The 19,740-nt window shown below is 39.4% G+C and overlaps 1 protein-coding gene and 1 long non-coding RNA gene across 2 annotated transcripts in view; one reads left to right on the top strand and one right to left on the bottom strand.

Annotated features, from left to right (window-relative positions):
- Positions 1-383: 383 nt before the first annotated feature.
- dhodh (dihydroorotate dehydrogenase) overlaps positions 384-19,740 on the top strand; it is a 20,961-nt gene continuing 1,604 nt past the window's right edge. Inside the window, exons 1-12 of the mRNA XM_077712819.1 lie at positions 384-470; positions 1,314-1,526; positions 1,597-1,796; positions 2,716-2,798; positions 2,987-3,174; positions 4,192-4,305; positions 4,773-4,926; positions 4,998-5,157; positions 5,348-5,428; positions 11,718-11,826; positions 12,205-12,285; positions 16,261-18,808. Coding sequence (XP_077568945.1) covers positions 453-470; positions 1,314-1,526; positions 1,597-1,796; positions 2,716-2,798; positions 2,987-3,174; positions 4,192-4,305; positions 4,773-4,926; positions 4,998-5,157; positions 5,348-5,428; positions 11,718-11,826; positions 12,205-12,285; positions 16,261-16,419 — 1,560 coding nt within the window. The 5' untranslated portion in view covers positions 384-452 and the 3' untranslated portion in view covers positions 16,420-18,808. The remainder of the gene's footprint in view (positions 471-1,313; positions 1,527-1,596; positions 1,797-2,715; positions 2,799-2,986; positions 3,175-4,191; positions 4,306-4,772; positions 4,927-4,997; positions 5,158-5,347; positions 5,429-11,717; positions 11,827-12,204; positions 12,286-16,260; positions 18,809-19,740) is intronic.
- Positions 18,403-19,740, bottom strand: part of LOC144194053 (uncharacterized) — a 3,535-nt gene continuing 2,197 nt past the window's right edge. Inside the window, exon 3 of the long non-coding RNA XR_013325820.1 lies at positions 18,403-19,302. This is a non-coding gene — a long non-coding RNA (uncharacterized LOC144194053). The remainder of the gene's footprint in view (positions 19,303-19,740) is intronic.

The following is a 19,740-nucleotide window of genomic DNA, read 5'->3' as shown; positions in this document are numbered from 1 at the left end:
AAACAACATATATTATCTATTCCATAGCCATTTACTTCTTGACTTCTTTATTAATGAAATGATGGTCTTTTTTCTAACTTAAAAAAATCATTACATATTGTAAATGTATTTTTTCAGAAATAGCATTATTCCACTGTGGTTTTAAAACTATATTTTCTTAATTTTCACACGCCTTTATGTTTCTTCAGACCTCCAGTTGGTGGTGCTAGTGCACCAAAAAGTCCCAATGAAAAATAATATGTGGAAATTTTTGACAGGTTGGCCAAAGTACCTGGTAAAAATAATACAAGTTTATTTTAAGATATAAAAACAAATAAAAAAAATCCCAAAACTATAGATACATTAAAGTATAGCGCATGCGCAATCCATCGCCCATTACGAAACACAAACTACGGCATTTACAGTTGGACAAAATTCACGTGACTTCTGAAGGACGGTTTGATTGGTGACACATGGCGAACGTTTTGAAGGTAAACTAAGCATCTTTTACATTTGCAATTCACTGAGAGGCTCACATAATCGCCAGACTTGAAATAAATCAGCATTTGTAAGACTTCATCTGACTATGCTGGTGTCGTTCTCAGTGGTTAGAATTCATGTGTTCTTGATTTGGTGTTCGTGCAGAAAGTACACATTCCATTTCAAATGAGTAAGTGAAGATTTTTTTTCCAAGCCTTAATAATTAAATGCTGCAATTCAATGAAGATTATGTAATTGAAGGAAAAATGCAATTGTGTAAAACGACAGTGTAAAAAAAAGAGACCAGAATATCCATTCATTCATTTTCTGAACTGCTTCATAGTCACTTGGTTCGCAGGGGGTGCTGGAGCTTAACCCAGCTGACTATGGGGACACCCTGAATCGTTGGCCAGCCAATCATAGGGCACGAAAAGACAGACAACCAACAACTCACACTCATACCTGGGGACAATTTGTCCAACCAGCCTACCATTCATGTTTTTTGGGAATGTGGGAGGAAACTGGAGTACCCGGAGAAAACCCTTGCACATCAATAGGAGCATCACATCGGTTCAGTGCGGTTGACATTACCTCTAGCACGTTTTTTAAATCATTTTTTTCATTAGACTCTTCTGCATACATACTGCATAAAAATTGTTCAAAATACACTTTTTATTCCTTTAAAAGTGGTTAAATGACCAAAAAAATGCACACATTTTCATACATTTATACTCTGAGTATGGCTCTCAAAGAATAATATTTGAAAATATGAATAGTTTATGGCTCTTTTTTGTCAAAAAGGTTCCTGACCCCTGATCTACAGCCCTGTTATCTTTTCTCCTGTTTTTGAACAGAAGCAACTGAAAGAGGCGGTAAAGATAATTGGCTCAGGTAGCCTCCTCTTTGCCTCTTACCTCACACTGGTGGGAGATGAGAATTTCTATGCCCACCATCTGATGCCCCTACTCCAAAAGGTCGTGGCGGCAGAGACCGCACACGTTCTGGCGGTCAAAATGATGAGTCTGGGTTTGGTTCCAATCAATCGCTATAAGGACCCCGAGTCACTGGTGAGTGCATCAACCTCTTTACCACCTCACAAGATGACAATGTCCCAAAACACTCTTCTGTTCTTATCAGGGCGTTAACGTTCTGGGTTTAAAGTTCAAAAACCCCATCGGGATCGCGGCGGGCTTCGACAAGCATGGAGAAGCGGTGGATGGCTTGTATAAGATAGGCTTTGGCTTCGTAGAAGTCGGAACTATCACTCCCCAACCGCAAGAAGGCAATCCCAAGCCACGTGTTTTCCGACTGGGCGCAGACCACGCCATCATTAACAGGTACTTTTGTCACTAAAGAACATCATTTCTTGGTGCATCAATATTCATGATAAGATTCACATTAAGACCATTTCAACTAAAAGAGTTTACATTGGATGGGTTAAAAAAAACTAAGGATTATTCAAGATGGTTCATTTTGAAGCTAAAACTGATTAATTCCAGTCCACACAAACTTTAATGAAAAAAACGTATTACCTGTTGTATTTTCTTGATATGAAGATGGCAAGTTGCCCACCAAGACTTGACACTGCCACATGAGGGGAGTTAAAGATTCATGCTCAAGAGGAGGCATGTTTACTTCATTTTTTTTATTTCCAATATATATACATATACATATTTTGATGTCTGTGGGCCTACGTGTTAACTGCAATGGTATTTTTGTTCCTTTTTATGACTCTGTTTCTCATGAGTTGGGTGCTTTCAAACTTATTTTTATTTGTACTCATTTTCAATGTTTTGCTGCACCAAGTCCTAAGTCCTCCTATATCATGGGTCGGAACCTTTTTGACAGAGACAGCCATAAACAATTCATATTTTCCAGTATTATTTCTTGAGAGACATTCTCAGAATGTATGAAGTAAAAATACATGAAAATGTGTGATTTATTTTTGTTATTTCACCACTTTTAAAGTACAAAAAGTCTGAATTCTTTTGACAACACTGTTATGCTTTTGCTAGTATATCAGTATCAATTATATCATTCCTGCAAAAGGGTAATAAAAAAAAATCTGATTAAAATTTTGGTAGAGGTAGTGTCAACACCACAGTGACGCTCTTATTAGTACGTTGGTGATTCAGCTCTCTCACCAGTGATTTCCATATTTTACCTTGCATTGGGGAGACTTCCTTTATTGCCAGTCTCTGTATAATGTGGTGTTGCAATAATTAAGTAGTGAGAATTCTTTCTTTCTCTGTCCAGGTATGGTTTCAACAGTTGTGGGGTGCAAGAAGCACAGCACAGGTTAAAGGCCCGGGAAGCAGCTCAGCACGAGCAGACTCAAGGTTAGCCATTCTTTTGTTTTAGTCACTTTTTTTGCATTTTTATTTTACATATTCTTGACTTTCGAGTATCTGAATATTTTATGATGTGCACATAGCACAGACTTCTTATTTAGGCTCATTAAGAGCGCCTGACCTGATGGAGTCACATGTAATCATGCAAATTTTTGTTTTTTTTCCCCCCTTTCTAGCCGGATGTCCTCTGGGCATCAACCTGGGGAAGAACAAGCAGACCCACGATGCCCAAGCAGATTACTTGGAAGGAATGAGAGTGCTTGGTCCGCTAGCTGATTATCTTGTGGTCAATGTCAGCAGTCCCAATACGCCGGGTCTTCGTGACCTACAAGGCAAAGCTGAGCTCCGACGACTCCTACATACAGTAAGTTGAAACATAACTCGATGATCCTATTTTCCGTACTTTAAATCGAACCAGCCAAACAATCCACAATGACGAGGAGAGATACATATACAGTGGTACCTTGAGATACAAACTTAATGTGTTCCGGGACTACTGAGCTTGTATGTCAATTTTACTCGTATCTCAAATCAACATTTACCATAGAAATAAACTAAAAACAATTCATTCCAACCTTCTGAAAAAACACCAAAAAAACAGGATATTGGAATGGAAAACATTTTTATTTGTTCTAATTCACCATCCATTAACCGAGTCATTATTAACTAGTGGTTATGGTGTTTAACAGTACAGGATTTTGCGGAGGAGACAGAGAGACAGAGTGAAGGGGAGAGAGAGATTTTTTGCTTCAACGCGCTCGTAACATAACAATTCAATTTAAATGAACTTGGATTGCGATACAGACACACTCATATTCTAACCTTGCTCTAAACTCAATTCTAATTTTGTATTAAATTTTACACCTTTCGTCTCTTGGCTCTATTTGCCCCGCCTCCTGACTTTCAGCTGCAACCTATCGAGGGTTGTTTGCTTTTGTCTTCCCTTCAAAATATTCCGAAAATGATGTACACAATTGTCCTCAGAATTGGATAACGCACGACCACTTGCCAATGAGAAGAAGTATACTCCTCTCGTATTAGCGAGAAGCTCCGCCATTCTGCACTAATGGAAAAATAAACACTGGAAGAAAAGCAACGCTCCGCCCAGTACTCGTAGAGATATTACATGAAGGAGTTACGTCGGTAAACATAGTGCCCATGGTGTTTTTATGAGCAGCCTCTCGTGTCTGCTGTATGCTCGTATATCAAAATTTTACTCTTATCTCAACTTGCTCGTATGTCGAGGCACTCGCATATCGAGGTATTACTGTGCTTTATTTATTTTAAGACATTAATACATAATAAAACACCGTTTTAATCAGGTATAATTTGTTGATATCACTTCTCGTCCGGTGATTCTTATGCTCTCAATAATTGGCAGGTATTAAAAGAGCGGGATGGGACAGCTGGAGGACATAAAACCCCAATCCTGGTCAAAATTGCACCTGACCTCACTGCACAGGACAAACAGGACATTGCCGATGTCGTTACTGAGGTCAGAAGTTTGATTTCAATCTAATGGTGTTGAGATAGAGCTTATTTCATTCATTGAATTCTCCTGACTGAAGAATCCATTCTTTTGATTCAACTCTCTCCAACTGGCCCTTCAAAATCTAAAATAGTACATGATGGTCTTTTCTTGCTCCACTGTGCCAAAAGTGCAACAGTTGACTAAACAATAATCTGCAGTCACAACTGCTAACATTGTCAACAGGTTATATAAAAATTGACCTATACACTGTGACCTCAGCACTACTTCTGGAAGTCTGTTTACTAAGTACACAGCCATGTTCTTGTGCTCAGCGGAGCGCAGAGAAGACAAACCTTAATGGAAGAAGCATTAGGAATGTCATATATTTTTACCGCACTATTTTTCTTTTTTTTTTTTTGGGAGGGCAGGTAAAGGGAGAAGTTGTGTATTACATCCACAGACAGTCTCACACTTGTCTATTGTTTTTCCAGCTTGGAGTGGATGGTCTAATGGTGTCCAACACCACCGTGTCACGACCAGACATACTCCAAGATCCTCACAAGTGTGAGTCCGGTGGCCTGAGTGGGCAGCCTCTAAAAGACATGTCTACAAACACGGTCAGAGAAATGTACAGCCTGACTAAAGGTACGTGCCCCTGCCCGGTCGGTGATCCCTAGCAAATGACAGCCCATCTGGGTGTGATTGTGTTGTCCTAGGCAAAGTGACAATCGTTGGAATTGGCGGCGTAGCCAGCGGAAAGGACGCCATGGATAAAATCCGGGCTGGTGCATCATTAGTTCAGCTTTATACAGCTTTAGCCTACCAAGGGCCACCCGTAGTCAACAAGATAAAACGGGAATTGGAACAGCTTCTGAAGTGAGTGCTTTTCCCTTTTCTGCTTTACGCTAAATGCTCGCATTAACTGTTTACCAACTTTGACAGAAATACAGGTTAACATTCTTCCATTTGTCTTGGATCAAAAGAGAAAAGGCATACTCGTTTAGCCAAACAAAAATATAGGAATTATTTATTATCACATTGCTCTCATACTGGATCTCATTTGCAGAGAACAAGGATTTAGCAACGTTTCTGAGGCCGTCGGCGCAGACCACAGGGGATTGGATGTCTCCAGTCACAAACAAAGCCGGTTTGTAAATGCAAGCTGATACTCTATCTTGATCACATCGACACCAGTAAATCCTCCAAATGGACATATATTAATTTTTGGTTACAGTGTAACAGTTGTCCGCACAATGCTTGGGTATATATTTTTCTTCATATATATGGTACACATGGGACATTCTGCCTGCCCCGCCCGGTCTGGTGTCTTGGAGACATCCATACAGAACACAAGTTGTATACCCTTGAGGAAGCCAATCCCATGAGACTTTGGCTAATAAGTGCAATAAAGCCCATCCATCAAAGTCTTGACACATTAAGTTACTTTCACACACGTGTTGTTGTTCTTGGTTAGTTTTAAAAAAAAATCTTTGGCAGAAAACCAGGGTTACAAAGTAACACATTGTATTTCTCCTTTTAAGTGTACTTAAGTTTTGGAGTGTGTTTACACCCTGATTTGGTAGCCATCAAAACCAGACAACCCGCTCATGCCTAAGGGCAATTTAGAGTCTTTAACCAGCACTACCGTGGATATTTTTGGGATGCGGGAGGAAACCAGAATACCCGAAGCAAACCCATGCAAGCTCCACAGTGAGCGCCGACCTGGGATCAAAACCTCGACCCCTAAACTTTGAGTCAGACTTGTTCACAAATGGCTTAACGGGCCCCCGTAAAATATTACTAAGTAAATGATTTTATTAGACATCATGTTTATTACTGATAACCAGGATATGAATCACATCAGTACTTATTAATATTGCTTTTGTATTCAATGTCAAAAGATGAGTGCAAAATTGCCCATAATACTTGGTGCGTTTGATAATTTTAGCATCAGTACGGCCCCCTGACCGTCTCAACCCCCCCTCAAGCCATCTGTGCCTTTGCCCTCACTTGAGCCAAAAACAGCGCTCAGCCACAGGTGGTCACTACATTTTATTGGTTGTGACACGTCTCTTGCCCTAAGTGCTTGGAGAGACAATTAAAAATGCAACAGTACGTTGCAATGAGAGGACACACAGCAGACAAAAATATGTAACCTTGCTGAGGCTATGACCTCTTATCCACAGGCTTTTGTGTTGCCTTCTGGAGTCAGTCCCGTATTTTCCGAACTATAAGTCGCAATTTTTTAAAAACATTTTATATAGTTTGGCCAAACCAGCGACTTATATATATATATTTTTTTCTCTCTGTCTCTGTCCACTGACAACCTGTAATGTTTTTGTTTTAGGGTATAGTTATCTGAAAAACTTCTATATTAACAAATGTCTAGCTACCCTGTTGTTCTCCATTTTACTATTGTTACTTTAGTAAATGTTTGTCTTGGTCAGGTGTGATATACAGCCCAAAAAATACAGTATATGCGCCCATTAGGTAGGCACTTCATTGTTTTGTCATCGTTTACAGGAAACAAACTATAAACTACCATGAAATACACTGACTTTATGAACCCTATGATGCAACACTCTCAAAGAGAGGAGAGAGTTTTTGCAGCGTTCTCCTTCACCACTTTCACTTTGAAAAGCAGTATTTTTGACACCTCTGCAATGATTGTTGCACACAAAAATCCTCTTGGTCCTGGTGAAGGTCATCCAACGTTAGCACTTCAATTTAATGGAAAAAAAAAACCTATTTCCTCTGACTGAATACAAAAGCATATTGTGCTTAAGATTTTTAATAGTTGGAATTTCACAGTTCTGAAGGTCTATTTTTTTTTTGCTTCCTTTCCTTTCCATTTATTATTATTATTTTTCTTTTACCGCTTGGGTCAAATTAAATTCTTCACAGCTGGCTTTGAGGAGAAGCTTGGCTGGGCACTGTGCTTGTCCCCACTAGACCACATAAAAGCAACATTTGCAATTTAGAGTCTTCTAATTAAGATACCATGCCATATTTTTTAGGGTGTAACGAAGGCAAAGTAAACCGAATGCTGCTGATAATATTAATTTCCCAAACCTTTTCTAAAAACACAAGACTTCTGTTCATTTAGGATTTTGAAACACAAAATGACTACTTATTAATTTAGTATTCTCTGTTATTCTTATTTATTGACTATTATTTGTGCACTTTATGGTGAAGATTTAAATCTCATTATACTTTAATAAGGACAAGAAAAACATTCAATTCTATTTTTAAAAGTCAGTAATACACATGAAATAAAACACCAAAGATATTCAAGTCCCACCGACACAGTTTTCCTTGTGGACATCACATATTAGTCAGGCGTGCTCACAAGTGGGGGTCATTGATGGGTCACAGTGTACACTTTTCTCACCCCTCATTACTACTCACATGTCATTCTGTGCATGTTAGGTAACACACCATTTCCCTCAAAATAGAAGCTAAATGACAATCAGGGCCACTTGCCACACTAAGCAAATTTAGGTTGACTCTAATTATGTGGAAAATTATTATGCTTAGGTGCAATGTGTGAAAAAATATTTTAAGTCATGTTTCTAACATGACAGATATGAGCTTTGTGTGGATTGATCCTAAAATGTAGGGATTCCTTGTTAATTTGACCCTATGTGCATACTCCCACTTTTTTTTCTTATTCAATCCAAAGGCTGTCATTGGACCAGCATTTTAGTCATGAATATAAAGAAAAAGAGCTAGACATTCAGATTTTTTTTCTTCTTAAACCCCCATTCAAATTTTCCAGTTTAAAAGCTTTCACACAAAGATTTTAAGCAGGAAAATTCAGCAGTTTGCTCGAGGATTTCTTTTTTTTTTGTTGTAAACTGGGATCCCACTATTATAAAAACTACAGTAAATATGTTGTATAGTATAGCTAGGGGAAAAGGGACTTGGTGCGTGAACAGGAGAATCTTGTCATATTTGCACAACTTTAAAAATAAATCTCTAAACATCAGCCTTAAATTCTGTGAATAAAATAGAGGGTGTCCATAAAGTCTTTTCACCACTTCCAAAATGTAATAAAAGAGCAATTGATTTGATATTTTATTCAGATTTGTTCTATTATATTTAATGTTTCTGTTTGTGAAAGAGGTGATTGTGAATGAACCCCCTACAAAATGGCTATGCCTCAAGACAAGGCGCAATGTGTCTCATGGTTTATTGAAACAAAATCGGATAAGGCAGACTCAGCGAAACTACAGAAATAAGTATGGAAGAGTTCCACATCACGCCCGTCAATTCATGCATGGCACAATAAATTTATGGAGACCAGGACAGGGTTAGATAAAGGAAGGAGTGGGCGACCAAGACCATCAATCTTCCTTTATCTAACACTGTCCCTGTCCCCATAAATTTATTTTGTCATGCACGAATCGACAGACGTCATGGTGGATCTCTTCCCTACTTCGTTCTGCAGTTTCGTTGGGTGTTGCCTATCCCATTTTGTTTTAATAAACTGTAAGACAGATCGCGCCTTCTCGTGAGGCGTAGCCAATTTTGTAGGGGTTCATTCAACATCACCTTTTCCATAAACAGAATCCCTGAAACACACAAATGCAGTGTGATAAAAACTTTAATAATCACTGAATACAATTGAACAAATCTGAATAAAATAAAATCTAAGCAATTGCATTTTTAATACATTTTTTGAAATGGTAAAGATACTTTATGAACACCCTGTGAAAGGCCATTTCTCCAAATGCCAACTGTAATCACCGCCAAGTGTCAAACTTCATTAACATCAACAGTGAAATATCCAATTATCCGATTTCTATTTTGGCTACAAATTAAGATAGAATCCATCAATTAGTTTTTCACGATCTAATTAGGGGCATAAGTATAAGAAGATGAACAGTAAATTTCCTCATAAGAACAATATTTAAAATAGAATCTGTACAAATGTGAATTCATGTGATATGTTCAACTTCAACTTTTAAAGTATTTTATTATAAACTGGGCAGTGTACTTCGATTGAACCTAGTTTACATTGTCTGTTATGCTCCAATATTCAACTTAAACAGTTATGTGTTCTTTTTCCTGAGAGATGTTCATAACAACACTCTAATTCACATAATTTATATATAATATTTTTCAGTCTTACCGGCTAGAGCACTAAAAAAGGTCACAAATATAACATCCAAACACACCAAACATTTATTTCCATCAAAATTCTGTACAATAACGAATATGGATGCTGTATATTTTCATTCATGCATTGTAATCACAGACATTATTACATGCCGAATGATAACTACAATAAGGTAGTTCTTGAATTAGGTACTTTTTCACATCCGAGAACTAAATAGAAAATTGCTTGCCGTCTTTACAACAAAAGGTAATCACCATGACTACTGTTCTGTACCCTGTGACCTGTTGGAGCCCAACTATTTCTTAAAAAGCTATTTTTCATTTTTTTTTATCCTTATTATGGCTTTTAATACAAAATTGTTACCCTGGTGACTTTTACAAGTCCAGAAAGAGCAAAAGAAAAAAGTCGGGCTGATTAAAACCATGGTGGAAAAGGAAAACAAATATTTTTACTTATCCAGTTTTACAATGCTAAATATCACTTAGAAAACAGGATAGAAAAAAATAGATTTCTTACTCTATGCTGCATGAGGTCTGAGCATTTACAGTACAGTTTTACAATATTACAGTATGTATGACTGGGGCTTTTAGCTAATTTTCAAGCCAAAAACTTTACCTTTCCTAGGACAAATGTTTTGAAAGTAGATTTCCTTGTGACAACAAGTGGTAGGTTTTGTTTGTGTGAGTGTGTGTGGAACCTGGCCAACAAATTATTTCCCAACAGAACTTAGAGAATCAAGACGTAACCTTCAAATGTTGAGCTGAATACGCCTTTTGAATTTGAGGGGGAAATACGGTTAAATCGTTTCTTCGACGTCTACGGGATGAAAAACAAAACTCACTGTTTGTGCAAGTCAAACCTGTACTCATGGGCTCATGGTTGCCAAGAAGCAGTCCATTCATAATCAATTACCATTGTGAGGGAATGTAGCTAATCCTTTTCTTTGAAGGGAGTATTCAAAGACCCCGTTTGGTAAATTTTCTTGCTGTGGCCTTGCAAGAATTTCCTACCTTAAATTGGATAACGTAACTAAAACTTCCCGTTGAAAGACTTCAGACACCCAGAAACAAACATAGTCAACCAAGATATCAACTACGCTGGTTGTCATTACTAAAATGCACATCTGAAATATTCCAGAGCAATCGAGTCCAGTTTACTCAACGAGTTCCTCAAGTTTTCTCCTCCTGCGGGGGGCAGTGATCTCGCTGAAAGAGCAGGGCCACCCCCTTTCGAAAGCGATGGTCCCTGACACTGTAGATGATCACGTTGCAGCAGCTGTTTGCCGTTAGAATCCAAAAGGCAACAAAAGAGAAATTGCACCAGGTGTACCCCACCACATTCCCCAGGACAAACACTGCAATGGGTGAGAAAGACGCGGTGAACGCGAACGTTAATATACTGATGGTCTTTGCGGCCTTAATGTCTGAAAATGAGGGTCTGTGAGGGCATGACCCCCCTCCGCTGTCACTTCCCCCTTCTCCGTGGCTCAAACTCCCCGCCGAGAGGAGTTTGCGTCTTCTCGAGTACTGCTTAATGCTGGTGAAAGACATGATATTGATGGCTAATGTCCCCCCGAGAAGAGTGAAATCAAACACCGGGAATAACAGCAGAATGTTAGCGTCACGCGGTAGCCTGTTGCCCAGCATCACCGGGGAGTAGTTGCACATACGGCTGCACTCGTTGTACTCTAAAGTGAAGTTACTGCTGAACACGAGGGGCACGAGCGCCAGGAGAAAGCTGGCGGCCCACGAGAGCAGGATGAGGAGCAGAGTTCTCCTTCGTGTCACCAAAGCGTCCTTGTGGAGCGGCCACAGGATTGCCACGCTTCGTTCCACGGTCATCAAGAAGATGGTGCTGATGGACACGAAGGTACAGCCGGCAAACACCGGTCCAATCAGCATGCAGGGTTGCCAGCGGTTCCTCTGGCCACTTACTAGAGATGCCACGCCCCCCTGATACCAGACGGGGGGCAAGTAAGTTACCATCAAGGAAACTTCGGTGTAAACTGAGAAAGGGACCACGAGTATGCCCACCATCATGTCAGCAATGGCCAGAGAGACTGTAAACAGAGACAGTTGATGTTCATTAGAACCATTTAACATGAACATTTTGTGCAGCTTGCTAAATTAACATTTCTGTACCACTCAAGGAAAGATAACGAATTGCATAAATCAGACATTTGTGAGATTTTTAAAAATACTAATAAATATAATTTGTATAAAACTTACTGTTGACAACTAATATAACAAATATGTTGCTGTCATTTTTTTTAACAAATGATATACAAGGCCATGTTGGATTTATTACCTTTCAGGTATCCTTGCGGTGTCCTGGACTGTCTCGTCTGCACGAATACAATCAGAGTGATGACATTCCCGACCACAATCGCGAAAGCCAAGCTGACCATGAACACGACTGCAAAGGTACGATTGAGAAAGCCGCAGCAGCAGACACTGCACAGAGGAGCCATGGACTGCTCTGACACAACTTCCGCCCGTTGATCTGGAGGAGTCAGGTTAAACTGAGGCTCGGCGGTCGCCAATAGAACCGCTGGATGGACGGCGGAATCGTTTTCGTTCGGCAGAGCACTCATGGTCTCGACTGGTGTTGATTATCTGGTAGGGTCAATAAGGAGATCATGTCCTGATTTCCGACAACAGCCTGTTGGGGGGGAAACATGAATTTGTCATCAACAACATGAAAATGTTAAGGGGTCACCATCTCCGCTCGTGGATTACCTAAATCAGATGATCAACTTCTCCGGAAGCCTGATAAGAATCCTAATTATGTATTTGTTTCAGGTGTTTTTTGCGGAAGAGCCATATGGAAAACAGACTGGATCGGAACCTCGGGGACCAGAGTTGGTGACCCCTGCACTAAAGGTCTGTGAACTATTTTAAAACCACCCCGCAATCCTTTCACTCATTTATTTTCTGAACTGCTTTATCCTCACTATGGTCGTGGGGGGTGCTGGAATTTATCCCAGCTGTCTTCGGGTCAGAGGAGGGGGACAACACTCTATATCGTTGGCCATCCAATCACAGGGCACGAGGAGACTTAAAACTATTCACGCTCATACTTGTACATAGGGGCAATTTAGAGTGTTCTGCCCGCCTACCATGCATGTTTTTGGGAATGTGGGAGGAAATCAGAGTACCCAGAGAAAACCCACACTGGTCCTGGGAGAAAATGCAAACTCCACACAGGTGGACCGATATTGATTTGAAACCAGGACCCCAGAGCCGTGAGACTGACGTGTCACCCATCATGCAAACATTTCAAGATATTTTTTCGTAATTGTGGAAACAGTTTTCGGTACTTTGTGGTGCTCGGAGTGCTTCTTATCGGTGACTATATTCATCTTGACCAGAATTACAGCTGACTGTATAATGCAGTATAATCAACACAAAATGTTGTTTATGCCTGTATATACAATACCGTCTGCAGATCTATTATCCTACTTTTAGAATATTTTGATGAAGGGCCCACAGAGATCAAAGATTAGTATTATCAATGCAGGCTGGGTATGCGCCACAGTGGAGCACGTGCACCTCAGTGCTGTCAGATTGCATTCGAAACAATTCTGCTCTCTGACCTGACAACAATGTGCACAGGTCCTTCAATCATTTATGACATTTGCTGGTCTGGAGAGCAGAAAGGGGTACACAAACAACAAAACAAACGGTAAGTCGAAGGGACACATTCAGACTCCTGACAATAAAAGTGGTTTATTCTCAAATCACAAACTTCATCATTCTATATCAAGGTTGGCCAAGGCCGGTCCTCGAGAGCCTCTATCCAGTCTGTTTTCCACGTCTCCCTGCACCAACACACCTGAATCAAGTCAACGGGATCGTTGACAAGCTTCTGGACAGCTTGCTGATGAGTTGGATCGTTTGATTCAGGTGTGGTAGGGGAGGGAGATATTGAAAACAGATTGGATAGGGGCTCTTGAGGAGCGGACTTGGCAACCCCTGCCCTATATAGTCTGTGAACCTGAGTGTTGAAAGGGAGTCTTTTTTCAAACCTAATATGCTTGATATGAATGAAATCAAAAGATTATTTTCCATAGATTCATAAAAGGGTGGCCCGGGGGCACGCGTGGGTTTCCTCCGAGTACTCTGGTTTCCTCCCACATTCCAAAAACAAGCATGGCAGGCTGATTGGACCCTCTAAATTGCCCCTGCTATGGGTGCGATTCAGTGTGTCCCCCGCCTCTGGGGGTTCTGAGTTAGCTGGGATAGGCTCCAGCCCCCCCTTCAACCCTAACGAGGATAAAGCCATTCAGAAAATGAGATGAGATTGGAGATGCATAAAAGTGCCAGTAAATTAAAAATGATTCATAGCTACAGTGTGCAGCCGAAAGAATGAAATTGAAATTTATCATATTGATCCCGCCCGGTCAAGGCCGACAGTCTTCACTTATATACATGTTACATAACAGTGCACAATGGAAAGACGCAATATAGTATGTGTCATATCTCATCGTTTCTATGCTGCTTTCTATTCTTCTATCCTCTATTGTCTTATTGGCTTTATCTTCAACCTGAACATGAAGATGTTCATTAATATGTATTGTCCCTTTATTAAATAGATCAAATTCAAAACATATATTGCATAAGATGAAATGACAGAGTAAAGGCAATACCCAACCTTATAATAGCCATACTCATTAAGGGGCTGGTTACCTTTAATGAAGACGACAGGCTAAAGTCCACCCTTTGGCTAGACCCCCAGTGCAGGGAAATCAGCAGCTGACACCCCACAAAACCCTCCTAATCCCCCACACACATGTAGTTTTAATAATACTGTATTTACTCGTGTTTAGATCAATTGAAATTCCGTTCACACAGTTCAATTTTCCCTATTGCGGTGTGTATAGTGTGACTTAACAACAGACCTTGGAAGGAGGGGGGGGGGTGTATAATCCCCATGTTGCCACACATCACTTCTTCACTTAGCTCATTTTTATTTTGCTTTTTTTATGAATATGGTTTGGAATGAAATGCCTGTTTAATACTAAAAACATAATCCTGTAATTGCCTGTTAATAGTTGAAAGTGTAAATATGCCAGAGAAGAAAATACTTGGACAATGTTAAAAAGTCATCTCAAAAATTGACTAGATTTTTTGATAATAATGAAAAATGGAAAACATATGTTCAACAGCTGTTGTCTAAACCTGGTAAATGACAAATTTTGAGGCAATAAAATAATTAGTTATGGTGATTTAACGTTATAGTCAGACTTTCCACAACCCAAACAAAAATTGACTATTGCCCAAAATACAAGGTTGGAGACGTATCCTATGGCGGCCCGGTGGAGAGAGTGGTTAGCAATTCCGCCTCACAGTGTGGAGTTTGTTTTCTCGGTGGGTTTTCTCCGGGTACTCTGGTTTCCTCCCACATTCCAAAGACATGCATGGTAGGCGGATTGGACACTCTAAATTTCCCTTATGTATGAATGTGAGCATGGTTGATTGTCTCCTTGTCCCCCTGCGATTGGCTGGCCACCAATCCAGGGTGCCCCGCCCCAAGTCAACAGGGATAGCTGCGACCCTAATGAGGATGAAGCGGTTCATAAAATGATATGAGATGAGGCATCCCTTCTACATGCTAATTTGACACCTTTCTTCCCAATTGGTGATTTTTCATCATAAAGGAAAGTGGCTCCGAACAAATGCAACAAAAATAAAATATCAAGGGTTTCTATGATGAGAAAATGAGGAGGAAAAGATGCTACTTCAAAAAATGAGATGCAAATTTCAAAGTAGCTGTAGACAGAAAAACATCTCACAGCCACTGTAGCACATTTAAGGACATATTGTCATCTTAATGTTGGCCACCCATCTTTTTCCATACCAACCTCATTGATGTGAATGCCTTTTATGGACTTTTTTACTATTGGGGAAAGTCAAGCTGCATTTTTAAAATGTAATATACAATTAAAATAGCTATAAGAATTGTATTTCATGGAACTTTTATGTTGGTTGCACATTCGATTTAGTATATGTGACTGAGGTCTCCTGCTCACTGACTGTGATTGACAGATTTGGTGTGTCAGGGTTGCAAAGCAGGGCCATGTTTTCTAATAATATCACATGTGAGGAACACAATTTCATTCCCTGTTGCAAACCTCTTCTATTGTTTCGACATGTGTCACAGGCTAAATTGAATCTGTGTTTAGGCTGCAGTGAAAATCGAAGACTACCAATGCATTATAAGGAATGATGTGCTAAAGCACAGGTCTTAAAACAGGACAATGGTTCAAATACAGCCAAAAAAGCAATGACAGAAGCACAACATTGGTCAGATTGAGGTGCAGTGCCTTCAATCTAATTCCTGTCAAAGGTTGGTAGATGCAGGTTCAAAATACCATATAACGAAGAGACCTGTCACATTTGTGACAAATGGAGAAATTGATCATTATAACTAGACAGTTATGAAAACTAAAAGTTGCTAGGCAAATACATTGATCATTTTATGCTCTCATTCTATAAAATAGTTTGATACACTTGATTTAGTGCACTGTGTACTTCATTCATCATTAAATGGCTGAATGGGCAAATACATCATTTCCCCCCAAAAAACTTGTAACATGATTTGAAAGCCCATTTAAGGTTCCTTTTTTAAGAATAAATACTAAATTTAAAAAAATACATGAAACAAAAAAAATGAAGACTTTCTTTCTTACCTGCCCTTATGAAGCTGGTGATCAAAGATTGAATAGGAAACGTAATCCAACAAAAGACGCTTGACTGTGTAACCTGGATTGATTATCAGTGAAACTACTGCTGTGAAGCAGGAAGTGGAAATGTTGCTTTGGAGAAGCATTCCCCATTCTCTCGCTCTCTCCTCAGTCCATCCTGGCTCGCTCTAAAGAGTGCTGGATGCGCTCTGCGGACGTCTTTCAGCTTCTGCATGGACGCACTCTTATAACACAGCAAGTTCCCAGCAGTCACAAGTTCCACCTCCGCAGCCTTCTTATCTTCCTCCTCTTCTGCCTCATCTGTTTGTAACCTTCGAGCTTTGTCAAATATTGAGGAAAAAAACTGCCTTAATGAAATCAATAACTGCATGATCTTATATCATTGAATCTTGATTTCACAAAAAAAACTTATTTTTTTTCTACCATTTTACCTATCAAACTACCCACCCACATTCCTACCCACCCACATACACTTGGCGACCTACCAACCCACACACCTACTTACCTACCTAACCACCTACTATTGGTGTGGCGTCAGGGCCTTCAAGGCCTTCTCTGCTGGCCTAAGAAATATCTCAATCATATATTATATTTTGTCCATCAATACTAGGGGCAGACAGGGTTCAAATCCCAGTTGGTAATCATTTTCCCTTAAATAAAAACAAACCTGCACACCACGAATTAGCTACAATTTCTTCTATCAATATTGGAAGGTCTTGACTACAAAAATATAGAAAAAACTAAGGGAAAATGTTTCTCAACCGGGATTTGAACCCCAGCCTCCTACATCGCAGTCAGTTAAGTGAACTTCTAAACCACGAATTGGCCACACCTTACTTTGTCATTATTGAAAGGTCTTGACCGCCACTCAAGGAGACAATGGCCAATCATGCACACTTACACCCATACTTTGGGGCAATTTAGAGTGTCCAATCAGCCTACCATGCATGTTTTTGGAAAGTGGGAGTAGACCGGAGCACCCGGAGAAAACCCACGCAGGCCTCAGGAGAACATGTAAATCCAAGACTCAAGAGCTGTAACGCCGACGGGCTAACGATTCACAGAATTAAACACTTTTAATTTAATTATTAAAAAGTAATTAAAATAGAAATATTATGTAAAAAAATCAAGCAATACCCGGTTTAACTATAATTTAAAAAAAAAGACTAAGACTTAGAAATTACAATTGAATTAACCCATTTTAAAAGGGAGAAAAATGGTTAAAGCCGAATCGTGGCAACAACTGTCTCCAGTCTATAATTTCTTGCTCTGTGGATCCTTTTTTTCCTGCATAAAAATACATTTAATATGTATGTCAATGATTATCTCAATCAATAGACATAATAACCTTTTTCATTTTTATCAGTGTGAGAAAATTACTATTTGAAACGCTGAATGTCATCCTGGGGGAGAGGCTTTTTCAGATAATGACCTATTGTCCTTCATAGGCGGAGAAAGTGAATGTTTCCAAAAAATGTTGTGAATAGCTAAACAAATTAGGGTTAAAAAAAATAAAAAGAATAAAGAGATGAATATATCTTTTGCCGCACATGCTGTACATGAACAAGTTGTCCTTTTACCTTCAGTCACCTAAACACTTGGCTTCTTGTGCACACTTGATTTGAATACAACCACTCTTAGAATTCTTGATAACGTGCTTAAACGGACGCTCCTCTGCAGGCACACCGATGGCTGTGTTAGATCCTTTTGGAAAATGACTACCATTCAATCAGCCTTGTTCAGTGTCGCAAGACTGACTCACTGCTTCTAGCTGTTGTACGTTTTCTGCATTCAAATTTCTATAGTGGCTGTTCAAATGCAACCCTGGGATAATTTGCATGTTATCATAAAAGTAGAGGTGCCATAAAGAGGCAGAGTGAAGCAAGGAACATCTGAAAGGAGTTCAAAAAGGGAAATTACATTATGTCAAACAATCGCTCAATCTGACAATATTAGTGACTCCCATATATATTACAGTGACATATTGGCAACGTCATGAAAAAGGCTAAGTTGATTTCATTGTGCAAGTCAAATATTCACTATAATTGCAGAATTAGATATGTTCTTTTTCATCATCCTGCTTTCCATTTGGAGGCTGTCTACATGGTCAAATTGCCACTAGTTGTTGGAATACATGGTCAGATAATTCAGTTTGGTCAGGGTCAGTCAGCACTTAATTGGAATAGCGGCTTACCTCCCAAAAATATACACATTTTTTCATTGAATATATAGCTTTTGAGCTAGAAGAGAATTTCTAATTTACAGTTCCAAAAACGACGAGGGTCAAAAGTAAGTCAAGCAAAATGTGGGAATGCAAACACAACTTTAATCGCAACTTTCCAGGTACGTTAAGGACTGATAAGACACCATTTTTCTATTAAATCCAAACATAAAGTAACGTGAGAAAGGTTCTCCTCTAGAAAAGCAATTTCTTGAGGAAATTATTGTGATTTAAATCATTTGTGTTTTAAAGCCCTTGTTCTTGTTTGCAGGGAAACTGAATTTTACCCCACCAGGCAGAGTAAACATTGAATTGGTAAACAGACAGACAGCCTTTCACTTTTGCACCTACGGCTTGTTTAGAGCCTTTGCTTCACCTAAGATGCATAATTTAGGAAGTTGAGATGAAAGAAGAGAAAACCCAACAAACCCGGTGGAGACTGCAGTTCCATAACCGAGATTTGCACTCCACATTGCAGGTAGAAATAATAACCACTCTGCATGCTCCCCACTTCTCGAGACTTTTCCACTTAGATGAGTTTCTATAAATGTAAAGGCTGCAAAAATAGCATACACCTACCTGTCAGTGTAATGACATAAAATGCCCAAATGTGCCGTGGAAATGATCCAAATTGACAACTTTTTAGTTGCCAAATTCAGAAGACAATGATTGCATAATTGGAACATTGACATATACAGGATACCCCAAAAGCTATTCACTTGCAGAAAGGATACAAAGAATGTTGGTCTATTTTGGTTATCCGTTGCTAGAACCCAAAAAAAAAGGAGCAGCTGGCTTTTAAAGAAGTCCTCTTTTAGCAGCTCAGCATCAGGGTGCAAGAGGGTTCGCCTACGTGGTCTCTAAAATATGAATATCCCTGTCAAAGCCATTACTTTCAAACAGTCTGAGAGTGGACTTTGGTGGCTCCATCACTCCTTTAGCACGCCTGATGCCGACAGTCTCGTTCTGCTGCTGAAAGCAGAATTATGTTTCGTATGCTTACAAGCGTCTTGTAAATAACTCAAACTTACATTTGGAAAGTTGTACTGTTTCACAAAACAAGAAAGTTAGTATACATTTCTGTAAAAATCAATTAAGTTATTCAATGGGAAACTAATTTTTACTATTTTTTGGATTTTCTCTACATACACTTAAGGAAAATGGTTATTTTAATCATCTGTTTAAACTATAGTCAAAAATGACCCATGATATTATGGAATGAATGTCTCACTTAGGCTTTGTTAAAACAAAACTTCAAAATAAAAAGGTTCAAACCCTTAGATCTTCCTTTAAGAAAGTGAAGGGATTACAAGCTCAGGGTAAAATGTATATATTCTGTAAATGCACGTATTTATTCCTTACACCTCCAGTTGTGGCCCTGTGTAGGAGAGTTATCCACACAATATTGCT

This window comes from Stigmatopora nigra, chromosome 3 (assembly GCF_051989575.1).
Source record: "Stigmatopora nigra isolate UIUO_SnigA chromosome 3, RoL_Snig_1.1, whole genome shotgun sequence".
Taxonomy (NCBI): domain Eukaryota; kingdom Metazoa; phylum Chordata; class Actinopteri; order Syngnathiformes; family Syngnathidae; genus Stigmatopora; species Stigmatopora nigra.
Note: the sequence above shows the minus strand (reverse complement) of the source record. Positions and strands in the feature narration are given on the sequence as shown.